Source organism: Antedon mediterranea, chromosome 3 (assembly GCF_964355755.1).
Source record: "Antedon mediterranea chromosome 3, ecAntMedi1.1, whole genome shotgun sequence".
Lineage (NCBI taxonomy): Eukaryota > Metazoa > Echinodermata > Crinoidea > Comatulida > Antedonidae > Antedon > Antedon mediterranea.
The window spans coordinates 23,369,617-23,393,736 of record NC_092672.1 but is presented as its reverse complement, the minus strand read 5'-3'; the positions used below and the strand labels follow the sequence as shown (position 1 = coordinate 23,393,736).

Genomic DNA, 24,120 nt, shown 5'->3' with positions numbered 1-24,120 from the left:
TTCACTGAAGGTTTAAATTAATGTTATAAACTGTGTGTATGACTTACCTTATTCTGCATATTGACATCAGCTCCTCCATCTAAGACCAGTTGGCAGATGATTGTATTACCTGCATCAGCAGCATACATTAAGGCTGTCCTGCCATCCTATTGAAAATATTAAATAATAAACAAAGTTACAAAAAATGTACATCATATTCCTTAATATCTAACACACAAAAAATGACTAATATTAATAATCTTATAAATATCCTTAATTTATATTAATAAATTAATATTTTTTCAATGTTGAAAATAATTTTCCTAAAAACAACAATCAATTTTAAATTATTATTTCTACAAAGCATTGTAAAATGTATTGTTTTTTTTAATTCTTATGCTCATGATCAAGGTATACTTATATTCTGAAATATTAAACAGATTACAGTATACTAACTATATCATTTTATAATTAATTTTATTTCAGTATATCACCGGGCAGTTTAAAATTCATGTTCTAGGCCTGTTGCGGTTTATCTTTCTGTCAATCTTAAGCTATGTCTACACTATCACTACATAAGTTTGACAAAAAAAGTGTACTCTATGCCCAAATATCATCATCACCATGTGCACATCACATTTTTTTCTCACATAAAGTTGGATAGTGTAGACAGAGCTTGATAATGATCTACAGTAGTTCAAAATTTTGAAAGTTATATATATTTATATAATGGGTGTGGCTTAAGTAATGGCATCATTATATTGTTCAAATTATACTTTGTATAGTTCCGTGGTTTTGTACATGTCATAGCTTTAATTTAATACCAAACATGCCATATTAATTTGATTTCTTAAATTTTCCCACGAAGTTTGTAATATATAATGGCTGTGTCTTTGATAACGTCATTATATTGTGAAATTATATTTTTCTCATAGTTAGTGGTATTGTACATGCCATAAGCTATAATTTAATACCAAACATGCCATATTTATTTATTTCTTTAATTTTTTCACAAAGTTATGTTGTATATAATGGGTGTGGCTTTTATGACGTCATTATATTGTGAAATTATATTTTCCTCATGTAAGTGGTATTTTACATTTAATAAGCTATAATTTGATACTAAACTTGCCATATTTATTTATTTCTTTAATTTTTTCACGAAGTTATGTATACAGTATATTGGGTGTGGCTTTTATGACGTCATATTGTGAAACTATATTTTCCTCATGTTAGAGGTATTTTACATGTCATAAGCTATGATTTGATACCAAACTTGACATATTTATGTAATTTATATTTTTTAAATATTTTTACATAGCTATACATAATATATTAAAAAAGGGCATGGTCAAAATGACGTTATTAAATTGTTAGAATTTTTGGGCACCCCTTCTAGAATTGTTAGGTCCTAAAGAAGGTTTCTGCCAAGTTTGGTGCTTTTGTCACAAAGTGTACAAAAAAAGTGCTAAGCAACCTGACTAAATTGTCTTCGCCTTTTTAGAAAACGCATATGGACAATGCAAATTAACAATGTACTGTTCACTAATTAAAATCGGCGCCGCATAAAAATTCTACCTAGGCTAGACCTAGTAGGAGACGACACATTTTAGTGGTTAGCCTAATTTAGCCGGACAAGACGACATGGTGCGCCGAATCGACATCAGAGTGGAGTCTAGTTTTGGCGGCCTAGGCTTACGCTAAATTATTTAATCCTACCTTGGCTTAGCGAATTATAAATACACCGACGTAAACATAAAAAAATATATGCAAAATCTATATTTCCATGTTAAGATTTAACATAGGCCTAGGCCCAATTATTACGACATGTCACTGTGTAAAGAAAATGGCCCTAGTATTCTGAAGCTAACCCCGATAATTAATTTTGAGTGAAAAAAACATGTGCTATACGTATGGGTACTGTTAATTTGGAGAGAGAGTATCGCGTTTCATGTCTTGTTATCAGACACAAAATCTAGGAAACGATCTTTGTCGCGTTTTCCAGGCCTGCCGTAATATGAAAAAAAAATTTCTAGGTCTGTGCGCGATCGACGTTCCGATAACTATATTTAGAATATTAACGATCTTTTGTTGTCGGCATTGTTTCTGGTTCGACTGGACGTTTTAGTTTTAGAAGTTGGCCTAAGCCTATTTACTACTACTAGTTCATTGTGGTTCACCGTGTGGTGCTATCATGTATCTACCGTGGGAAATTTCAATTTATTTATATATTCGCCGTCAGTCGAGTAGATAAAAAACACCCCGAAGAAAACGATTACAATAAATAATAAATGCTTCAGAGTAATTTACAACTTGATCCTCCGTCAGTTAAAATTGACTCATTAATTTTGCACACTTGTTACCTCACAAAAAACATTGTAGGGTTGTCTACGAAATGCATTTTTTTCGACCTTATTATGAAGCCCTTTTTGGTGGGGAGGGTCGCTGACCACCACTCATGACATGCTGGTGACATCCTTGTGTATACAACACAGAGCTTGAGCTGATAGGGTCAACATGTTGATAACTACCACAAGTAGTTTGTGTCTAAATTCATTTCCATGATTGGTTCATGACGTATTATAAATAAGGAAAATGTTACAAGTCAATCAATAACATTGATGACTCTGTCATTTGCCTCAGATGTACATTGATGTTCTTATTCAATGGAGTAACATGGGAAATTAATTTTCAAATTATTTCCATATCACGTTCTAAACATATCATCACATATTTTGATCAGATGAATGGTTGTATCTTTGAGAAAACGCAAACAAAACTTGGTGTCAAAATAGCATCAGACTTATGTTGGGATGATCATATCAACAAAATTGTTAATAAATCCCAGAGGTGGATCCAGCCTTGAAAAATAGGGAGGGGGAAAGGGGGTTTGGGACAAAGTTTGAACAACGGCCTCAGGAACTGGTGGTGGAGGGGTGGCAAAAGGCCTCCAGTGTTCTACCATGTTTTGGGTTGTTTTATTTAAAAGTGGTTAGGTTTTATCAATTTGTTAATGTTATGGTACATTTTATAAGTGGACAATTGAATTGTTTGTATGGGCCCACCGTTTCAAACTGCTGTGTGAAATCTGTTCTTTCATATAACAAAAATACAAAAGCTGATGAGTTAAATTATGTGCCTTTAAAAAGTAATCTATTTTTAAAAGAAAGAGAGAAAAATAGGCAATATTTGTTAATATAAGCATGAATGATAATGTAGGACTTTTTTATATATTATATTTAAAATCAATTTAGTATAGAGCTGAATAATTAATAGTGTGTGTTGTACTATTTCACATAAACCATCATACTTATTTTCATGTTGCAATAGTGTCTGATAGAGTAGGGATGTGGAGTAGGGATAGAGTATACGATGTTAAATTATATGTAGATGTGTGACTTGTTCTATTATTCAAATGATGTTCCGCACAAGGAGATAAAGACAGTAGTTGGGTGTAATGATTTTGTATATCAAATAATTATCCTAGACTCTATGTTATGCGTTAAATATTATTTTATATGTATTTTTTAAATATTTATTGTCATGATTATAATATTAATAAAAAGATATTTGTTAGTATAAATTGAAAAAATAAAATATAGATATAAGGAAGAAAAGCAAAGAGATTATGGAGCGGCTATTCCTAAATATATAATACTAAGTATCGTAAGTTTAAATTTATAAATTTTAGGTGATCTTGTCAAAGGTCAAGCGCCTTCAGCCTGCCACGTTTCGATATTCAATATTGAACTTGACCTGACGTGGTTCCACAATATCTTTATATGAAAATGGTAGAGTGGATAGAAACATAAATTAATTTAAATTTAAAATGTTGACCTTAAACTGGTTTTAAACGGAATCGGTTAATGTCTTATCGTTGTATGTATGATTTGGTTTAAATTATGTTCGATAACAATTGTTAGTGCTGTTATCTAACCTGCATAATACTAAAATACAGTTAAATATTCAAAAGAAGTTTATGCTATGAAATGTGTTATGAGTATTCTATTGAACGTTATCAATTTATAAAAACATACTGACTATAATACCATTTAACTTTAAAAAATGTGATGATTGAGGTGTATGCTATCAGCAATGTATATGAAACTGAAAATAGAATCATTTCAGCTATTTTTATTTTTATTTTATTTAATCGAAACCAATGTTTGTGTTTTTATATTTTGTTATTTATAAGGGGTCTCATGTGGATAGAAATGCTTGCCACCTGTTCATCACTTTTTTTTTTGCTGCCTTAAGAGCCATTGTCTGTAAGAATCAAAGAAATATCAAAAAAAGTGGCAGACTCAAAAAAATGGATTTCTTTCAAATTTTGCACATGGCTATATATGTGTTGAGAGAAATCAAATATGAAGTATTTTTTATTTCACACGTATATTTCCATGGCAACGGCCAAATTTGTGTTTTTGACAAATTTTGTCCATTTTTATGGTTTTTTAAAATGGATATTAGTACTACTTTGATGAACGATATTTTTGTGTTGTTCATTTAATTATAAAAAATAATTAGTGTATGCATAATAACAATGCATTGTGTACCTGTTTCAATTTTTTTTATTTTTTTTATTTCATTCTTTGGGAGATACCATTTATTTAAAAAGGGGTGTTTTTCACTTTTTTTAAATTGTTCAATGCAACTAAATTTTACTTCACCATAACGCCCAAAGTGGTGTATTTTTTTAGCTGATTTATTACAAATAGGTAGTTCTAATATTTAATAATTGATTTCTAAAATAAAATACTGGGGTAAATTTAAAATCTACAAGCAGTGTTGCGAGAAACATAGGCATTTTTATTTAAAAAAAACATGGTATATTAGTAAAAACATTTTATTTTCTTTGATTATTTGATTTGGTCAGAAAAATTCTTAATGTTTTATATAGTTCTAGTTGTGTTGTGAGAAAAAAATTAATTTTTAATTATAGATTCTGTAATTCCCAGTTTTAATGTCGTTTTATAGGTTATATCCTCTGGAAATTTGAATAAATTATAAGATCGTTGTGAATTTTAATCTTTGCAACAGATTACTCCTCTAATTTTGAAGCTCCTCTTTCATTTGTTTACTTCTTTTATTTGCTAACCTAAGCAGATCCCACATGCCCATCCACCACCACTTTCGACTACCACCCCTCCCCCCCCCCCCCACCCACCCCGACTATAACCACAAAAAGATAAACTGCAACACTTTGGTCGATCATCCACTATAGAGTGTCAAATGCATGCATTCAAGCACCACCCACACTGCCGCTACTATCGCCCCAATGAATAGACGGATTCAAACTCCTCCATCCCACCCCCTCCCCTTTTCTCCAAGCCCCCACCCACCCCAAGTTAAAATTACAATGCAAAAGATAGGACATAAAGTTAAGTTTTTAGACCCTCGCCTTCAACGCCCTAACTATTTAAAAGTCCTGGATCCACCACTTTCCCCTCCCCAAAATAGAACCAATCAAAAGTCAATGATATACTCAGGTATGTTAATGCTACATAACAAATATTGAAGCCCTGATTTGAAATTTCATTTCATTTAAGGTCAGCATGTAAAATATCACACTTTATTATTAAATATTGGTTTTAAATTCTATATTTTTTTTACTGTGATGGTTGGATTCAGTATTAATTATTAATCAATAATTATCTGATAATTATTTAATTTCCCTTAGTTATGCATAGCAACAGTTACTATGGTAACTAAAAATGAGATATTCTTTAAATTTTGTATATTTATCTCATACAAATTTAAATTTGTAGATTATTAGCAGGCATGCCTTATTTGCATTTTCAAATTACCGTTTCACAAGGTCATATTCGTAAGCACTTTCTTCTGTGATTATTTTTATTCATGAAAACCCCATATTTTATTTACAGCGACCACCTCCCTTGACGGACCCACTTTGAAAAGCCTGTTTGTTCTTCCTATCTAATTAGTGCATTTGGTGCTTACCGTAAGCAGCTGCGGGCACCTTTTTATACTAAAAATGAGATTTTTTGTATGCGGCCAATCGAAAAATGTGATACTTATTGCATGGATCTATGAATTAGAGGTGCATGTTTATTGTATTTCTTTATATATTAGCTTTATTTTGAAGAGGTTTTAAAAACATTACTGTGAAGAGATGAGAAAACTACACAGATTTTGACCGACCATTTTTCATATGATAAAAGTTTTTAAAATTTGTCTGAAAATGCTAAAAAATACTAAACCACCTGATTATAAATAATAATAGGCCTACAATTAGCTGGAAAATTGAGAGGCTCGTTTCGTTAAGAATAGCGTATATAGCCATAATAAGTGATTTTGGCCCTTTATCGGCAGAACCTCCCGTAAGGGGTCACCGCCCGTAAGCGGCCACTTTTCCAGGTCCCGAGGGTGGCCACTTACGGGAGGTTCAACTGTATTTAAAAAAACAATTATCCTTAGTTACGCATAGAAACAGGTTCTAAGATAACATAAATAATACATTTTGACATAACTTGACCCAACAAATTACCCTTTCCCAAGGTCAGACATTTTCTGGGATTCAGTAGATAAGTAAATTTGGGAAAAGGTAGTAAAGCTATGTAATCAATTGTTTGTAGTCATGAAACCCCATATTAAAAAAATTGTACTTAGTTACGTATAGAAACAGTTGCTACAATACACTATAGGTAAAATGTTGATGTCATTTGATCTCAATATGTAAATTTTTTTTTTCATGAAACTCCATATTTAATTTTTTTTTTAAATATCATTTGTTACGTAAACAGGTTTAAGATAACACTAAAGGTCATTTTTTTTACCTTTATTCAGATTCGTCAAGACTTTCTTTCTGAGATTATTAGGATTCAGTATTTAAAGTAAATTTGGCAAAAAGTAGAAATGTAAAACTATGTAGAAAAAATGTTTTGTATTTATGAAAAACCCCTTATTTTTTTGAAATTTTAGAAACAGTTACTATGGTAAAATGTTGACCTCAAAATGAATGAATTTACAAGGTCAAGTTTGTCATTAATGGAATGCAGTAGAAGTAAAATTGAGAAAAATTACAAATGCAATCAATTCTTTGTATTAATAAAAACGCCATTTTTTACGTTTTTTTTAAATTACTTTCCTTAGTTACACATAGAAATGGTTGCTAAGGTAACACTATAGGTAAAATATGAAAATTGTTGATAATTGTTATGAACTACTTGTAAATGTTGATCAAACATGAATAGTTGTAGTAAACTGGGGACCTGTCCTGTTTTGCATTCTGACCCCTTTTGACCTCAAATGACCTATTTACAAGGTCAGATTTTTTGGGAGGTCTTTCTGTATCTCTTTACACAAAATAGATTTAAAAATTTATAAAAACCATTGACGCAATTATTTCCAAGTTTAACATTATTTTCCATCAACTAAATATTTCAATGCAAAATACTGTTTTTCTGGCAATTAACACTTTGACTGCCAGAGGTTTTTCCAGTTAGAAACTGCCACCGCCAGCGTTTTTAGCCCAATTCGATGTTTTTATTAAAGCTGATTGAAACCATGTATGTGATCTGATTCATTACAAGTAGAGTCACCAGTCAAAGTGGAAAAAAAGGATTAAAATCGTATCTGATTAATTTATCTTGGTGAACAGGAAGTGTGATATAAACTCATTCTGCCTGAACACAATTTCAGTAATATTCACAATAACTTTTTCGTTATTAAGTTGATTGCTATAGACTTGCATTTTTTGAAGAATTATTATAGATTTTTTTGCAAAAAAATCTGTCCAGTAGTTCAAAAGTTATGATAAAATATCTAATTTTTCTGAGATATCCTTGTGGCTATTCTAATTATTACACACACCCCACTGCTCAAATGCATGTTGGCTATTCCAAACTTGCTGGCTAGTCTGAAGATAGTACAGTTGGTAGGGATTCTCATAGAGATATTTTCAATATAATATATCTATGGTATTCTCAATGTGTACACATAAGTAATTAAATAACTCCTTGCTAATATTAATATAGTAAAAAGCTAATATATTAATAAAGTAAATAACAAAATAAAGAATTAGCTATAATTATAACACATTTAAAATGAATGCCTTTTATAATTAGTTACCTAAAGTAAACGTTACTCCACTTTTTTTACATATAATATAATAATTATTTGGAAGCTAGACTTTTGAAACAGTGGCACACTTCTTGAATGAAGGTGCATCCAGAGTAAGTAAAATAAATAAATATTATAGGCCTATTAGTACAAGGAAACATACTGGAGTCAACTTATTTGACAAAACAACGCATTTCAATTGGGCAATTTACATGTTGAAAATTAATCAGAATATTCATTAAGCACCTGATAAAATTACAATTTTCGCTTGAATGTGTTTTTATTATTCTGTGCCTGCTAATTTTTTTAATAAACAATATAATGAACAAAGAACAGAATCCAATAAACATTAAAGGAAATGAACTACAGACCAATTGTTAATTGCTATGAAAAGAAGTTTGAAGAACAATAGGCATATGGGTGAAAACCATTATACAGGATATAATAGACGATATCAGTAATGTGTAAATGTGCTGGTGGTGTAAAGAAAGGGTAAAACAAAAAGAGATGTCTTTTGATTTGTTAAATCTAGGCCAGTAGGTACAGTAGGTCTGTTACCATGTTTGTTTAAAACAATCAGGACTGACGATGGACAGCCAGGCCCATAAATAAAATAGGAAGAGGCTTAGGCCATCCCTAGACTTAACCGCAAAATAATCAATTAAACTCCTAAAAATCAATCTAACACTAATAAACTGAACTTAAATAATCTTTTCTATATCAGTAAAATCGTGCGTGAACTAGTCAAAGCCCTAAAAACTGGGGCCTGTCGCGTTGGGCCCGATCTTGGTAGCAGGCTACTTATCCATGTGTGGTATTGGTGTAACATCGTTGACATTTCGTTGGCGATTTTCAGGTTCACGCAATGTCAAATAAAACAGTGTAGTTTTGAAAAGAATTGATGTTAGTCTTATACTAATACTAAATTAATTAGATTATTTTACGGAAAATATATTTTTATTAAAATTATAATTTTAATCGCAGAAAATAAATTTTGGGGAGTATAATATAATTAAAAAGCCTGATTGATAACAAAATAATTTCATCATCTTTTATTTTAACCTCGTGACATGCGATCGTGTTTTGAAACTAGGGTGGGTGTTTTCCAAAGTTATTTTTAGTGCGCATATTTTACTCACCACCGGCATCTGAGCTTATTTTTTTGAAATACTTAATAATAGATAAAATACATTTTAATATATAATATAAAATATATATTATATAATATAATTTTTATTTATATGAATTTTATTGCGTATTTATTTTAAAATACGAAAATATGCCTCTATTATTAGTCACAAAGGACAAGGAAGCCCGGGTCAAAAACATATTCACACGTCGTGTACGATAAACACATTTTAAATTTAAAACAAAACGTAGTAATTATTGTAATTTTGAATTGGTATAGGTCACATCTTTAAAATATAAGTTTCCTATTAATTATCTTCTACTGAATTATTAATAAAATACAGTATACATATGTCACATGTCCCCCAGCAAATCTAAACTTTATGAAAGGAGCTTTGCGCTGGCGTCTGTAAACTCTCCAGAGTCAGGAGAGTTAGCCTGCTAAACTTTACATTGGAAGAATAGGGATGGAGCTTTGCGTCCGCAAACTCTCCAGAGTCACGAGAGAGTTAGCCTGCTAAACTTTACATTGGGAGAATAGGAAATGGAGCTTTGCGTCCGCAAACTCTCCGTAGTCACGAGAGAGTTAGCCTGCTAAACTTTACCGGAAGTCGATCGTTTCGCCTGAACGGTTTTCTATTCAAAGCATACAGGCAAGCATTGCACTGGTAGGTGGAGGGAAGACAACAGACAGAACAGCATTCGTGTTCTAAGGTCTTGGCTCTAAGGAAATTAAATACTTTTCTAAGTTTCAAAATACGTTATATTTGATGGATTTTTACAAATCAAAGATAAATTTGTATGTTTTAAATACTTCTGAACACATTTATCTTGTTTAAAGTGATGAAATATGTTTCTGAAAAAAGTTAGGATATGCTGAAAAAACTTGTAGTACACATGTTATCAGTTGATTAATCTATTATGTAAACAATGCTAATTACTTGTGCAAATAAAGTATAGCAGGATACCTGCTATAATTTAGCAATTTTGACTGGTGACTCTACTTGTAATGTTATATGTAATTTAGACTAAAATAATCATAAAGATTGTAGCTTTACAATGGTACCAAGAACGATTTTTAAATCGCAATATGTAAATCGTAATAGTAAAATGAACGTAACCCACTTTTTGAATTTTTCGTAGTTTCGCGCAAGAAAGTCGAGATAATCGCGATTTTGTGCAAGACATCACAATATGAAAATATCGCCCGGTGAGATCAACAAACAACGAAAAAGTTACTTACACGGCACCGATAGGCCTATAAAAACAAGTTATCACTATCGAAAAATGTATTACATTTTATAAATCATAAATCTTACATCAATGTTTCGCCAAAATCCACATAGTAAATACACCAGGCCTAGTTAACCAGGCCTAAAGTTGGTCCGGAACCGTTTTACGACTAGGGCTAGGCTAGCCTAGCCTAGGCCTAGTACTACTAGCCTAGGCCTAGGAGATAGTAAACTGATGATAATAACCATACCATTTCAAAACAAGTTTGTTGCGTGAAACTCGGTCACTTTCAGTAAAACACCAAAACAATTAGGGTATACATACAATAATAAAATTAAAGACTTCATATTGAAAATGACTCCATTATTTTTTATTCAGATAACAAACAAACATGTCAATCGACAAAAACCTTTGTAATGCTTCGGCGGCATAGCCTAGCGCGCGACCGATACACAATGCGCCAAGCCATCGCTCTACGCGCTACTGTGATGCGCGGTGTTTGTTATTTCGACAGGTACCCTTTTGACAGTCGTTCGTAACCAGATTAGTTACTTTCAAATTGTAAAATATTGACGGTCCAGACCGAATATAGTGTTCATATTTATAGTATATACCAATAATTAACCTATCTACCGGATTTCGTAAAAAAACGCGAAAAACGAAGATCTTCGTTTTTGGCAGTCAAGCGTTGTGTTTCCAAAAACGAAGATCTTCGTGTTTGGCAGTCAAAGTGTTAATTGAAATAAACCTGGCAACACATTCTCCTATTTTATCTAAACTATTCGTATGACTCTAGTAGCATTATGACAAGCCACATATACATTTTATTATTGGATTAGCCATATTTAAATTGTGTTTCATGTGTTTTGTTTGTTGATATTTAGTTATATTTTTTGTATTTTTCGTATTTTCCTGGCAACACAAAACCTATGTACGAAATTTACCCCAGTGTTTTTTCCGTGATTATTGTTGACAAACCTATTGACTAGCAAATTAAAAAACCTCATTGATTTAAAAACACCACTTTGGAAGTTATAGGTACGTTTATGAGGTATACTTTTATAAAAAAAATATTTTTTAAAAACACCCCTTTTTAAAATAATGGTATCAACCAAACTCCATTTTGTAATTAATTTTTTTTTCTACATTAAATGGAACTCAATACATGTTGTTTACCATGCTATAAACAAAAACTGTATACTGTAAGTATTTTTGGTTAAAATAAGTATACAAATTTGTACTTTTTCACTAAAGAAAATCTGTGAAAAATGGCAAAAACATCAAAATTTGGATAATTGACCGTTGTCATGGCAACGGAGGCTAAAAATTAAAATGAATGTTGTAGATATGCTTTTTATTGAAATGTCTATTCATGGTAAAAAATTGAGAGAAATCCATTTTTTTACATCTGCCACCAAATCTTTGATTTTTACAGACAATGGCTCATAATGTGCCTTGCATTTTTCTTTCAGTGATGAGTTTAATAAATGAAAAGTATATATTTCTACTACTCTATGTTAATAAAAGTTTGTTTAGTTATTTGTCCAACAGATGAATAATTATATCATTGTTCAGATTCTCAAATTAATTACAATTACAGGGGATTGAGTTACCAAGCCATTATTCAAATCCGGTATTAGCCAATCAAATTGTCTAAGCAAATTGTACTGAAAGACTAATGTACTAAATTATATTGACAAACCATCTAACATACAGCTAAGATAAGATATAAACACACAATATACAAACCATCTAACATACAGCTAAGATAAGATATAAACACACAATATACAAACCATCTAACATACAGCTAAGATAAGATATAAACGCACAATATACAAACCATCTAACATACAGCTAAGAAAAGATATAAACACACAATATACATTTTAACACTAAAACTGCTTAAGAGATGAAACAATTATGTTGAGAAAAAAAAAGTATGATGCTTTTAACAATGAGTGTGAATGTTAACTCCAAATATGCAACCAGAGAACAATTATTGATGTACTTTAATTAGTGTCAAGTAATTTAAGGTTGTATTATCAAATTCATTACAAAAGAAAACAAATTGATGTATACCTGGTTCTTGATGTTGACAGCATTGTTGCTAACAATGAAATGGCAAATTTCTTCAGCAGTTTTTTTCCCTGCAATCTATGAAATAAAACATATAGATCAATATGCATTCAGTTACATTTTTCATTAAAATACATATACTATAGTAAACATAGACAATAACATACATTCCTTGTTGTATTAAATTACAGCCATTATATTATAATATTATCATTATAATAATATTAGATTGCCCAAATAAATAAGTTTTTTTCTTCTTGTCTTAAATTTTGTATTTACATTAATTTTGTAGACATTTTTTTATAGAAAAATTTTAATAAAATTTGTATTAAATTAATTTTTATATATTTAATTTTATATGAGGGGTAGCTGACTTGTTGATTTACAGCAAAGTATTGTTCTTAAGCTGCCCCTGACCAGCATTTTTCATCTCTATGTTGTATTGTATGTTAATGTGTTGATGTACAGTATTATGCTGGTCAAACTCAAATAATTAAATCAAAACAATCACATCAAATGAGCCAACAGCATAGAAGCACTACAGTGATTATTCTGTTCATTGTAATACTGTAATTTGTTGTCACTATTTAATTTATTTAGTTACTTGTTTTAGTTCTCTTTTGTTTCCATATCATAAGCTAATAGAACAATTTATTAAGTTGTTAATGTGATAGCATTGCTATAATTGTTGCTGGTTAAATGCTATTATCCTAAAACAGTGTAAACTTGCCTACCTCAAGACCATTTGTTGCACAAAGATTAACCAGCCTTCCATGGAGATCCATTGTATTGCTGAACTGAAAGAAAATACAAAAACAATGTATAATGCTTGTTTAAGTTATAAAAAAAACAATTTTTCAATTCAAATAAAAATATATTATATTAAAGTAAACTGCATTAATAAATACACAGCTTCTTTTCACAGACATAAAAACATGATGATAATATTATGAGTTATTGGAATACTAGTGGTAGATACTTAATGATAAAAGAAACGTGTGTGACAGCTCATCACAATGGCAAAGAATGAAGCAATCATTGGGATCATTTGCAGATTGTGGCTTTAAACTCAACCTAAATACTTTCCCTTCCTCTAATGTTGACAGCTCATCACAATGGCAAAGAATGAAGCAATCATTGGGATCATCTGCAGATTGTGGCTTTAAACTCAACCTAAATACTATCCCTTCCTCTAATTTGACAGCTCATCACAATGGCAAAGAATGAAGCAATCATTGGGATCATCTGCAGATTGTGGCTTTAAACTCAACATAAATACTATCCCTTCCTCTAATTTGACAGCTCATCACAATGGCAAAGAATGAAGCAATCATTGGGATCATCTGCAGATTGTGGCTTTAAACTCAACCTAAATACTATCCCTTCCTCTAATTTGACAGCTCATCACAATGGCAAAGAATGAAGCAATCATTGGGATCATTTGCAGATTGTGGCTTTAAACTCAACCTAAATACTATCCCTTCCTCTAATGTTGACAGCTCATCACAATGGCAAAGAATGAAGCAATCATTGGGATCATCTGTAGATTGTGGCTTTAAACTCAACCTAAATACTATCCCTTCCTCTAATTTGACAGCCCACCACAATGGCAAAGAATGAAGCAACAATCATTGGGATCATTTGCAGATTGTGGCTTTAAACTCAACCCTTCCTCTAATTTTGACAATAATCAATATAAATACAGTACTAGGACTAAAAGTACTGAACATGATGTTGAGTAAATAAATGTCTCATCTATCAACACTTTCCTCAACCAATGCCTCATCTATCAATTAATAATATATTAATTCTAGCTCTACAAGTAGGTAATGCTGAAATACAAACAAATCTAAAATATATAATGCTTTTTCTATATTAATACCTGAATGCAAATTGTTGTACAAAAGATAACACTTTTATCTGATAACCAGGGCAATTCAATATATTCTGTAAAATTTACACCATAGGTTGTCCTTGTTTTATCATATAGTTGATTAGAACTACAAACGCATACTGTCTCATATACAGTTAAAAACAGGTGCAAGGAAATAAAGTACAATGCGATCCAACATAGGTTTCTTTAAAAAACATAACCGTTTTATGTGTTTCAAGAAATACACAAAAATTACTTTAGCATTTTTATTAAAACAATTTTACATTTCGTAAATCTGTATGCATGATGAATAATGATCTTGAAACAGGTTTGACTATAAAACCAAATACAGTATATGCAATTATAAAATTAGAAAAGATGGTAACAGTAATTTTCTTACTCTATGTAATTAGGTATTGAATAAATCCATTATTAAACAAGGCATTAGTAGTTAATAATCAGAGACAAGACAAAACCAAACCAACTGAATGTTTACAGGCAAAACCAAAGAAAATGATCATATGAATTATTAATACAGTTGTGTACTATGAACTATTAATACAGTTAATGAAGTTGTGGTGTATGTACCCATTGAAATAAATGATATACAGTATGTCAAAATGATTACTATACCTACAAACAACAAAGTAAAACTAACGTATACATTAAATAACCAGCTGCTGAATCAGCCAATAAGCATTTCGAAAACAACTTGGGCTTTTACTATTAATAAATAAATTAATGCATTCCAGGGGGGATCGAGGATTTTGTGAAAGGGGGGTGGGGAGGTCGCAACTGTAAAGAGTTCACACCAACTCAGCCCTACCTTGGTTGGGGATGAGTTGGGGTACTAGCCTACTAAAGGGTGACATTTTCCCAATTTTCCGTCACAACAGGGCGCTTCGCGCAAGTTAGCCGTCGACAGGACCTGTGACGTGCCGAAGCGAACTTAAAACGTTAAATGACGCCCTAGATGGCTGGCAATGGTACTCTCGCACATAAAATTCATGATAAATGGCACCTCTAATTTGCAGGAAAAGACACTCTCATATGTACAGTAGCATGCTACCAATGAGCAAAACGATCATACTTTTCCCCTCCAATAAACACATGTGACTAACTAACATCTAACTTTTATTTATGCTTACTGACTGTCAGCTAAACAATAGGGGTATGGCGGTTGATTAGCGCTGTCCTTTGTAAGAATCGTTACGAATGAGATGCGGAGGGTGTGCCACTGCATTCTTACTTTGCTTGATAATAATAATTAATACACTAAGTCAGAAAACGACCTAACAAAAAATGATTCCGACGCCTAGGAGTTTTGGAAGGTATACAATCTACGACTTAATTAAAGAAATTACAACATCAGTTTTAATATTGGTTAAAGACACTAGATCTGCAATTGTTGCCGTTTTGTAAAAAAATATATAACTTTAAAAACATTAAATGTGCATTTTATGGTTAATTATGATAAACTAGATGGTAGATGATATCATCTAGGTCGTGCCCACAGATGGTTCACGAATACACAGTAATTTCAGCGTTAAAAAACTGGCGATTTCAAATGTACAATAATGCAGGACAATAATATATGTCGTTTACAGGAACGATTAAATAGACACTGTGATTTATGTACTCAACTAAAATTAGCACACTGGGAATTACTTTCGAAAGAGAAAGTTGTCACAAAATGAGACCAATTGTTTAAGTCAAATTTAAACAAACTTAATTTGTGTTTTGTATGTAACATTATGGTTGAGAGATGGGGAAGAAGATGGGTGCAAAGAGGAACAATTTTTAAATATATTCTTTATTTTGTAACGAAATATTAATTAACATGTTTTACAAATAATATACCACTAAACACAGTAAAATATTGCGATGTAATACTTTGTTGAAACTATCACCGTCGTAGTCGATTGAAATAGTACAGTACATGTAACGATACACTACGACGTATGTTTATATTATAATGTTAAACAATTTGTGAAAACCACCTCTATTCGGGGCAAATCATAAATTCGATTTAATCGGTAAGAAATATTAAATTACGGCGACTGAAAACGCTAGCTCATTATCCGTTTAAAAAAAATTATATCCAACCTCTGCAGCACAGATTGAAAAAAAAAATGGATCGAATTTCTGTTATGAGTATACAGTACTTTCCTTTACGACGCCTGAGGGAATAGACACTTGTGGAACGACACAGAGATTGGAATGTTCCATTCATCGCAAATCAATACATTTGTATAAACGTATTTTAAATCTATCAAAATAGTATTTTTTTAAGAAAATCGGCATGTCTTCAACATTATGATACTGTACTCGAGCTGTTCAACCGGTTTTCAGCTATTAAAAACAATTATCGTAGGAGGAGATAGGAAAATGCGAAGCCTCCTCGCATTTTTGTGGCGGGTATTTTTCAAGACGGACATCCATTAGACAGTGTATACCACGATCGGAAAACACCCCTATCTGGGGCAAATCGTTGAACCTAAATTCGTTTTAATCGTCAATAACTAGTAATTATCTAACTTACAGTAATTTAATTAGTAAACAGGGTTACATCAGGTGGTTAAAATCAGTACCGAAAGTACGAACCAACTTTACATACCATCGAGTAAAAATTCTAAAAGTAAGGCGCGATTTACCGAATTTTGCCCTTACGTAAATTTATATATAGAAGAGAAAATTAATGCACTCCCTAAGTAGCTCGCTTCGAAAGTGCTAGACGTTTCTAGATCTAGCTTAGTTGGGCTTAGTTTTGTAAGCAAGACCAGGTATTTTAGCTGAAAAGTTACGGTTCTTTTATTTGTTTACCTTTTCATGTGACCAATCATCACCTCACAATATGGAATATCAATTTGCACGCGATGCATGTTGGGATTTAAAACAGGCCGCTAAATTTATTAGAATCAATTTTTTTTTTCGCAATAGGTCTGTATAGTAATAGTATTTATTTTTACAAAAAATCTAGGTCTATATAATATATAGACCTAGATTTAAGTTATCAGATTTGTCTTTTCATTGTCAATGGACTGGTTTAAGATATCATTTTGTAGTTTAATACAGAGAGCCATTGTGGGGATCAAGGGCTAGTTTGGTAATGATCTACTGGTAAATTTAAATTAGCCCACCTACATGGTTCAGGCTAATGCTGACAAATTTTGGGAATTATGGAATCTGTCCGGAAATTGCACTATTATTCCAAACATTTTACTAGTACTGTTTTTATTCAGAGGATTCAAAGTTCGTGTCCGGGATGACCGAGACACAACTGGTGCTAGCTAATAAACCTGGCTAGCAACGAGGGCGTATGTCCATACTTGGTTTGGGTTTAGTTTTGCAATGTATATTAGTTTGTTATTTTATCATATAATTCATGTAAATCTTGAAAGCATTATGTTCAAAATGTCTTTCTTTATCAATTTAAAACTATACAATTTTATCAAAGAATTAAACAAAACATCTTATCATTATTATTATTATTATATTGAATCTCAATTTATAATACTGAATGTTCTTTATATCGTTTCAGCTCTGTAATATAAATTTTCTCTGTATACTTGTTTTATCTTAACGGTAAAATGTGTAGAAATGAAAGCTTCATATTATTTCATAAATCACATCACTTAAATATGTGTTATCTCGTCGGAAATCACAGTTTTGCTACCTTTTACAGTGTATCCACCCATACTTCGACGCGTAGAGTCCATGCACTTAAAAAAAAATTATATTGCGTGTCCGCCGTCGAGAGGGACTAGCAGGTCTTCTATTGGCTATACAAACATCACATCTAATTATACATTTAAAATCACATATCATTTTAAAGTCCAAATATTGAGGAAACTAAAAAGTCTAATTTTGTTTTATATAATTAAACAAAACATGATATTTAATTGGAAAAATAATTGGGTGTCCATGGAAATTTGACTAACGCAGCGAGACAGATCCACACGGTTTACACACATGCCTGGTAACTTTCATTTTATCAGATTGTGTAATCGTAACACAAGTAGTGCACATAGGGTTTTGTGTAACAACGGTTATCACATATTTACCATTTGTACAGTATATGCATTAACATTGCTTTACTCTACTATTAAACTTGTGTTTGAATTATCTGATCCCGTGTTCATGACACCGCTATAATGTGACTATCCTATCAATAATGTAAGCGTCCAAATTTTCAAGCGGTAAACAACTGCGTAAGAAGTCTGCAGTGAAATTACTGTAGCGTGAAAGCCGCGAACACTGCAGTTTGTGCACTGAAATAAATTGCACTAAACTTATAGGATAAAATTGATATGTATTTTTTATCTTCCTTCTCACATTTTTGACAATGTATTTGTTCAGGTTTAAGTTTGTCTTTACATACATACTGTATCCAACAGTAGCTTCATCAAATTGTAATCTATCCGTCATATTAATTTTCGTAGACTTCTTAAAAGTTTCAACAAGAGCACTTTCTTCTTCTTTTAAAGCATTCAGAAAGTTTTCTATGACTCAGATGTGCATCCAGTGTTCTCGAATACAATAGAACTCACGGGGACATTGGGACACTAAACAAAAACGGAAATGTCCCCTTAATTGGGGTATTCAGAAATAAAGACAAAATAACGAATACTGCATACCATAAAGAACAATTAATTGATGTGGATTGGGCGGCACGGGATGGTGGTGATGAAACCGCAGTAATAAAGTTGATTGTATTTATACAGTATAAGAACCACACTAAATAAATACAGTAAGATATTCTGCGATCGGCGGAAACGCTAGCTCTTATTTAGTAACAAATTAAACTGTAGCCTACCTCTTATTAAGTTAAGGATTATCATACAGTTTACTAAATTTAGGGCTAATCATTGGTTGCGGTGTTAAAATTCCTGGAAACATTTGTGTGAACAAAACTAGATCGAATTGATGTCATGGGCCATGATTTGTTGGGCCGTGATTTCAGACGCCTAAGTGATCTATCTAGACTTATTTTTTCGAATAAATGCACGTAGGCCTACCTATCAGATACACTTGACTTGTGTCGTATAACAAATAAATATACTGTAATAGTTACTGAAGTTACTATTACAACCTCGTCAATAAAAAAACAAATATGTACTGTATATGTTTATTCACCTATTTATGAAAACGCATAATATAAAGTTTCCTTTGTCTGTAAAATGACGTAATCATCATAATGCACATTTTTTACAGGAGTAATTAGAAACCAAATTGTAGTTGGAGAAAAGAAACTACGAAGCATGTTTATGTTATGTTGTGTGCCGTTATGTTTTCACCATTGACAGCCATTGGAGTGGAGCTGTATCATGGAGGTTGGTGTTTGCCTTCCAATCCCAAGGTCCGGGGAATAATTGGTACTTAAAGAAAACATCTTAAGGAGCAAATTTGCAACATCTTTGTAATGCTCTGCACTTGCAAATAAACAGGGGATGCATTCTATTCTAAGCAAGAACTGATTGGTCCAAAATTTAAAAAGACATCAGAAAAGCCAATGAAGTAGACTTGCTGTGCCTACATGTATGGTGGAAGTATTTTGACGGCGCCAACATTACATTTTCTATGTATGTACTTTGGATTGGAAACTTACTGTGATCCAACTCCATATTTAGGATGGGGTCGAATTATTAAATCCCAGACTCATTACTTAATTAAGAATCCTATTTTTTTTAATATATATGAGATATATGAGATATATATGCAGTTATAAAAAGTTGCAGTTGCAGAAAATTAACTGGAATGTTCTATTGCATGTTGTGAAGGGTGGCCGAATAACTTCTGATATCCATGATCTTAACCTGGATGTGGTAAATGTTCTACTATTTTCATGAGATTAAAAACATTTTTTTCCTTTCGGTTTCTATATTTTCCCCTTAGAATAATGCCAATTGAGATATGACATCATAGGTACGTTATATGGCAATTTAAATATGCTAATTATAAAGTTTAATATCACATTTATATCTACTCTCAATGCACTTAGGTGGTCTAAAACCAGGCGTTAAGGAGATATGGAGCTTCAAAATGGTATGATAAATAGCGGCCATTTTGAATGTATGCTAATTAACCCACTTCCTGACGTCTGATTTTGGTAAACTTTGGAAATAATGTTCATTTTAACAAGGAGAATGTCAAGAAACATGTTTTCTTGCAGTCCCTAAATTGTTCGAATAGTATAATGTCATTTAAACAGTTTATAACATAATATATGACGTCACAACTACCATATGACGTCATAAGTACGTCATATGGAAATTTAAATATGCTAATTAGAATGTTTAATATCACATTTATATCTACTCGTAATGCACTTAGGTGGTCTAAATCCAACCGTTAGAGAGATATGAGGCTTCAAAATAGCAAATGGCGGCCATTTTGAATTTATGCTAATTAACCCACTTCCCGATGTCCGATTTTGGTAAACTTTGGATATGATATTCATTTGAACCATATTTACCAGACAAAAAAAAAAAATTATGTTGCAATTTGTTCTAGGTTCACCCTATTTTTGACTTATCTTTACTGGACTAATACTAGGCTAGTTCTATTGTAATATTTATTCATACAATATTCACACATGCTTAATAAGAGACACCGTAGATGCATACATACATACAGTATAGTTCTATTGCAATATTTATTCATACAATATTCACACATGCTTAATAAGTGTCAGTCAAGCTTTCTCGTCCTGGTGGCCCGGTTATTGGAATATTAGAACTGTTCTTGTAATTAGGCCTATGGCAACAAAATGTTATTTGTGGTACATTGTATAAGTTTAGATTTTCAATTATTTTCAAAATGTTTATAACTGACTAAGATCGGTTGGGACGGCTGTTACGACCTATAATACTAAATCACTGGTCGGTTGCTCGATACGAATGTTATAATTAGGTACTGTCCCACCCTAAAATTATTTAATTGTTGTAAGACAATGACGTGTGCGATACCATGCAAATAAACACAATTGTATATTTTGTTGATATTTGATTCAATGTTTCAACTTAGGGGTGATGATTGTCGTCAATTTGTTGCTACTCACGCCGAATGAACTAGTAGAAGTGTGAATAATCTCGTTCTAAACATATAGAGTAATATAATGTAGAAATAACATACCTTTTATCTGCTAACCAATTGAACATAAAATCACTATAAAGTAAACCGATTAAATCCAAATAATTGTATTTGAAAGTAGCCTGGGTAGCGTTTGTAAACTTGAATAACACTGTAAACTTACATAGAACTAAACTTGACTTGAACAATCTTGAGACAGGATAATATCCGCTAATAACCTCTGACTTGGACGAGATGGTAGCAGCAACTGTAAACTTACATAGAACTAGGCCTAAACTTGACTTGAACAATCTTGAGACAGGATAATATCCACTAATAACGCGATGGTAGCAGCAACTGTAAACTTAAACTTACATAGAACTAAACTTGACTTGAACAATCTTGAGACAGGATAATATCCGCTAATTATAGCCTCTGACTTGAAGGTCGTGTTTATACAACACCCTTAATTTGAACATGGCTTTAATTTTTAGCGTGTTGTTGGACCGAGGTCAACCCACCTTAACGTTTGCTGCATGTTGTACTAGGTCGTGTTTATACAACACCCTAAATTTGAACACGGCTTTAATTTTTAGCGTGTTGTTCGGACCGAGGTCAACCCACCTTAACGTTTGCTGTTATACTAGAAATCACGATACCGTGTTATACCGGAAGTTTCATCAACACGCAGTGCATGCTAGGATAAAAGGTCAAATCGTTGATCGCGCTTGAATTGGCTGAGTTGTCAACAATCATCGTCGCCTCCTCGCGCTGTCCGATGTATTCGCGCGGTTTTTACCATTTTCATTATATTGTATTCGTTCACGTTTGCATTGTTGTTTATTTATTTTGTTCTCGGTTCATTTAAATTAATAAAAGTTATTTTTAAGGGTTTCATTGTTTCATCTATACACTATGGAAGAAGATGCCATTTTTGCGATGTTATTTTTTTTATTCTGTTTGGAGTGGGAAACGATAGAGGCCTACTACCACTACGAGTTGGCCCCACTAGGCTAGGCGTAAGACGTGGTAGGAGGATGATTGCTTGCAGCGAAGCAGCAATAAATGGCCCCAATCTTGTTAGCAATAATTGATATTACGACCTGTTTTAACGAGAGGTCAAAATATACCCTGAGGACACTTCCAACACGGTAACGGCGACCGGGAATCCACCAAATTTTAGGATTCAGCCAAGTAGCCTTTTTTGCAATTAAAATCTCATTACACGGAATCTCTTTGTTGTTATACAACACACTTTTCGTAGGCGTGTAGAATATGCGTGTAATAGAAATACCGTGTTGTACCGGAAGTTTCATCAACACGCAGTGCATGCTAGGATAAAAGGTCAAATCGTTGATCGCTTGAATTGGCGGAGTTGTCAACAATCATCGTCGCCTCCTCGCTGTCCGATGTATTCGCGCGGTTTTTACCATTTTCATTATTGTATTCGTTCACGTTTGCATTGTGTTAATTTTGTTCTCGGTTCATTTAATAAAAGTTATTTTAAGGGTTTCATTGTTTCATCTATACACTATGGAAGAAGATGCCATTTTTGCGATGTTATTTTTTCTTCTGTTTGGAGTGGGAAATGATAGAGGCCTACTACCAATACGAGTTGGCCCTGTCACGCCAAATGAGGTACCACTGCCAAATGAGGTACCGCACTTAATTTGGCGTCTAAGGCGCCAAATTAGGTACTATTGCAAAATGAAGTTCTATTGTAATTTTGTAAAATACAGTTTATATAAAACAAACATATTTAAGCCAGTATTAAACTACAATATGTATTCTGTGTTGTTACGCCTGTTATTAGATCAAGCTATTACATTAAATTAAATATAAAGCAGAAAATAGTTATCCTTTTTTGATTTTCGTCGAATAGATCGAAGCGGAAGTGCTTCGGTCATGGTCCGCAAATTATATGATACGCCTTGTGTGCCAAAATGTTTTTACTACTTTTAGTTGAATCACCGCGTGTACAGTTAAAACCAATAGATTGTGCTGCAGTGCAGATTGTCTGTACAGTAATGTGGGCTGTCTGCTTGGGGGTCTGTCTATCAAGGTACAACATTTCGACGAAGCCAATTTAATATTTTCATTTTGTTTTAATATCTGTAGAATACGTCGTCATTTATTCTGAAGCTAATACTGTAGGCCTATATACCGTAATCAGGCGGTATTATTAAGGCTAGCTCGCGTACAGCAGAATTCACGTAGAATTATGTGGTGTTGTTGCTTGATTGTAAATTGCCCAGATTCTTCATTAGAAAAGAACTGATCAATTTGAACTGATATTAAGGAGTCTTTAGAACATGACAGATATTAAGATGTCCTCTATAAACGGAGTCCTCACAAACTCATATAAGAGGTCCTCTTGTAAAATCAGGTTCCCGTTGAATTTATTTTAGATAAGTAACTAAATTATCATGGATTTCGTACCCACCATTCCATCGATAGCTTTTTTTTTCTCTTTTGTGGCGCAAACACCACTTTTATCCACATTCATTAATTCCCAATGTCGTTACAATTCATCAGTAACATTTTTTACATTTATGAATTCCGTATTGCCTCCTATTTTCATTAATGTTCTTCGTTTTAAAATATTTTACACATAAAGAATTTGTGAGATTTTCAATTGTTTGTTTTAATTTTACAACCCGGATTATACAATGTAT

General features: G+C 32.3%; 2 protein-coding genes across 2 annotated transcripts in view; both read right to left on the bottom strand.

The window, feature by feature from the left end:
• The window catches only part of LOC140045063 (uncharacterized), a 213,670-nt gene that overhangs the window by 147,415 nt on the left and 42,135 nt on the right, over positions 1 to 24,120 (bottom strand). The window lies entirely within an intron of this gene.
• The window catches only part of LOC140044173 (uncharacterized), a 352,654-nt gene that overhangs the window by 320,552 nt on the left and 7,982 nt on the right, over positions 1 to 24,120 (bottom strand). The window contains exons 3-5 of the mRNA XM_072088650.1: positions 13,236 to 13,298; positions 12,505 to 12,579; positions 48 to 146 (exon numbers count right to left, since the gene is read on the bottom strand). Coding sequence (XP_071944751.1) covers positions 48 to 146; positions 12,505 to 12,579; positions 13,236 to 13,298 — 237 coding nt within the window. The remainder of the gene's footprint in view (positions 1 to 47; positions 147 to 12,504; positions 12,580 to 13,235; positions 13,299 to 24,120) is intronic.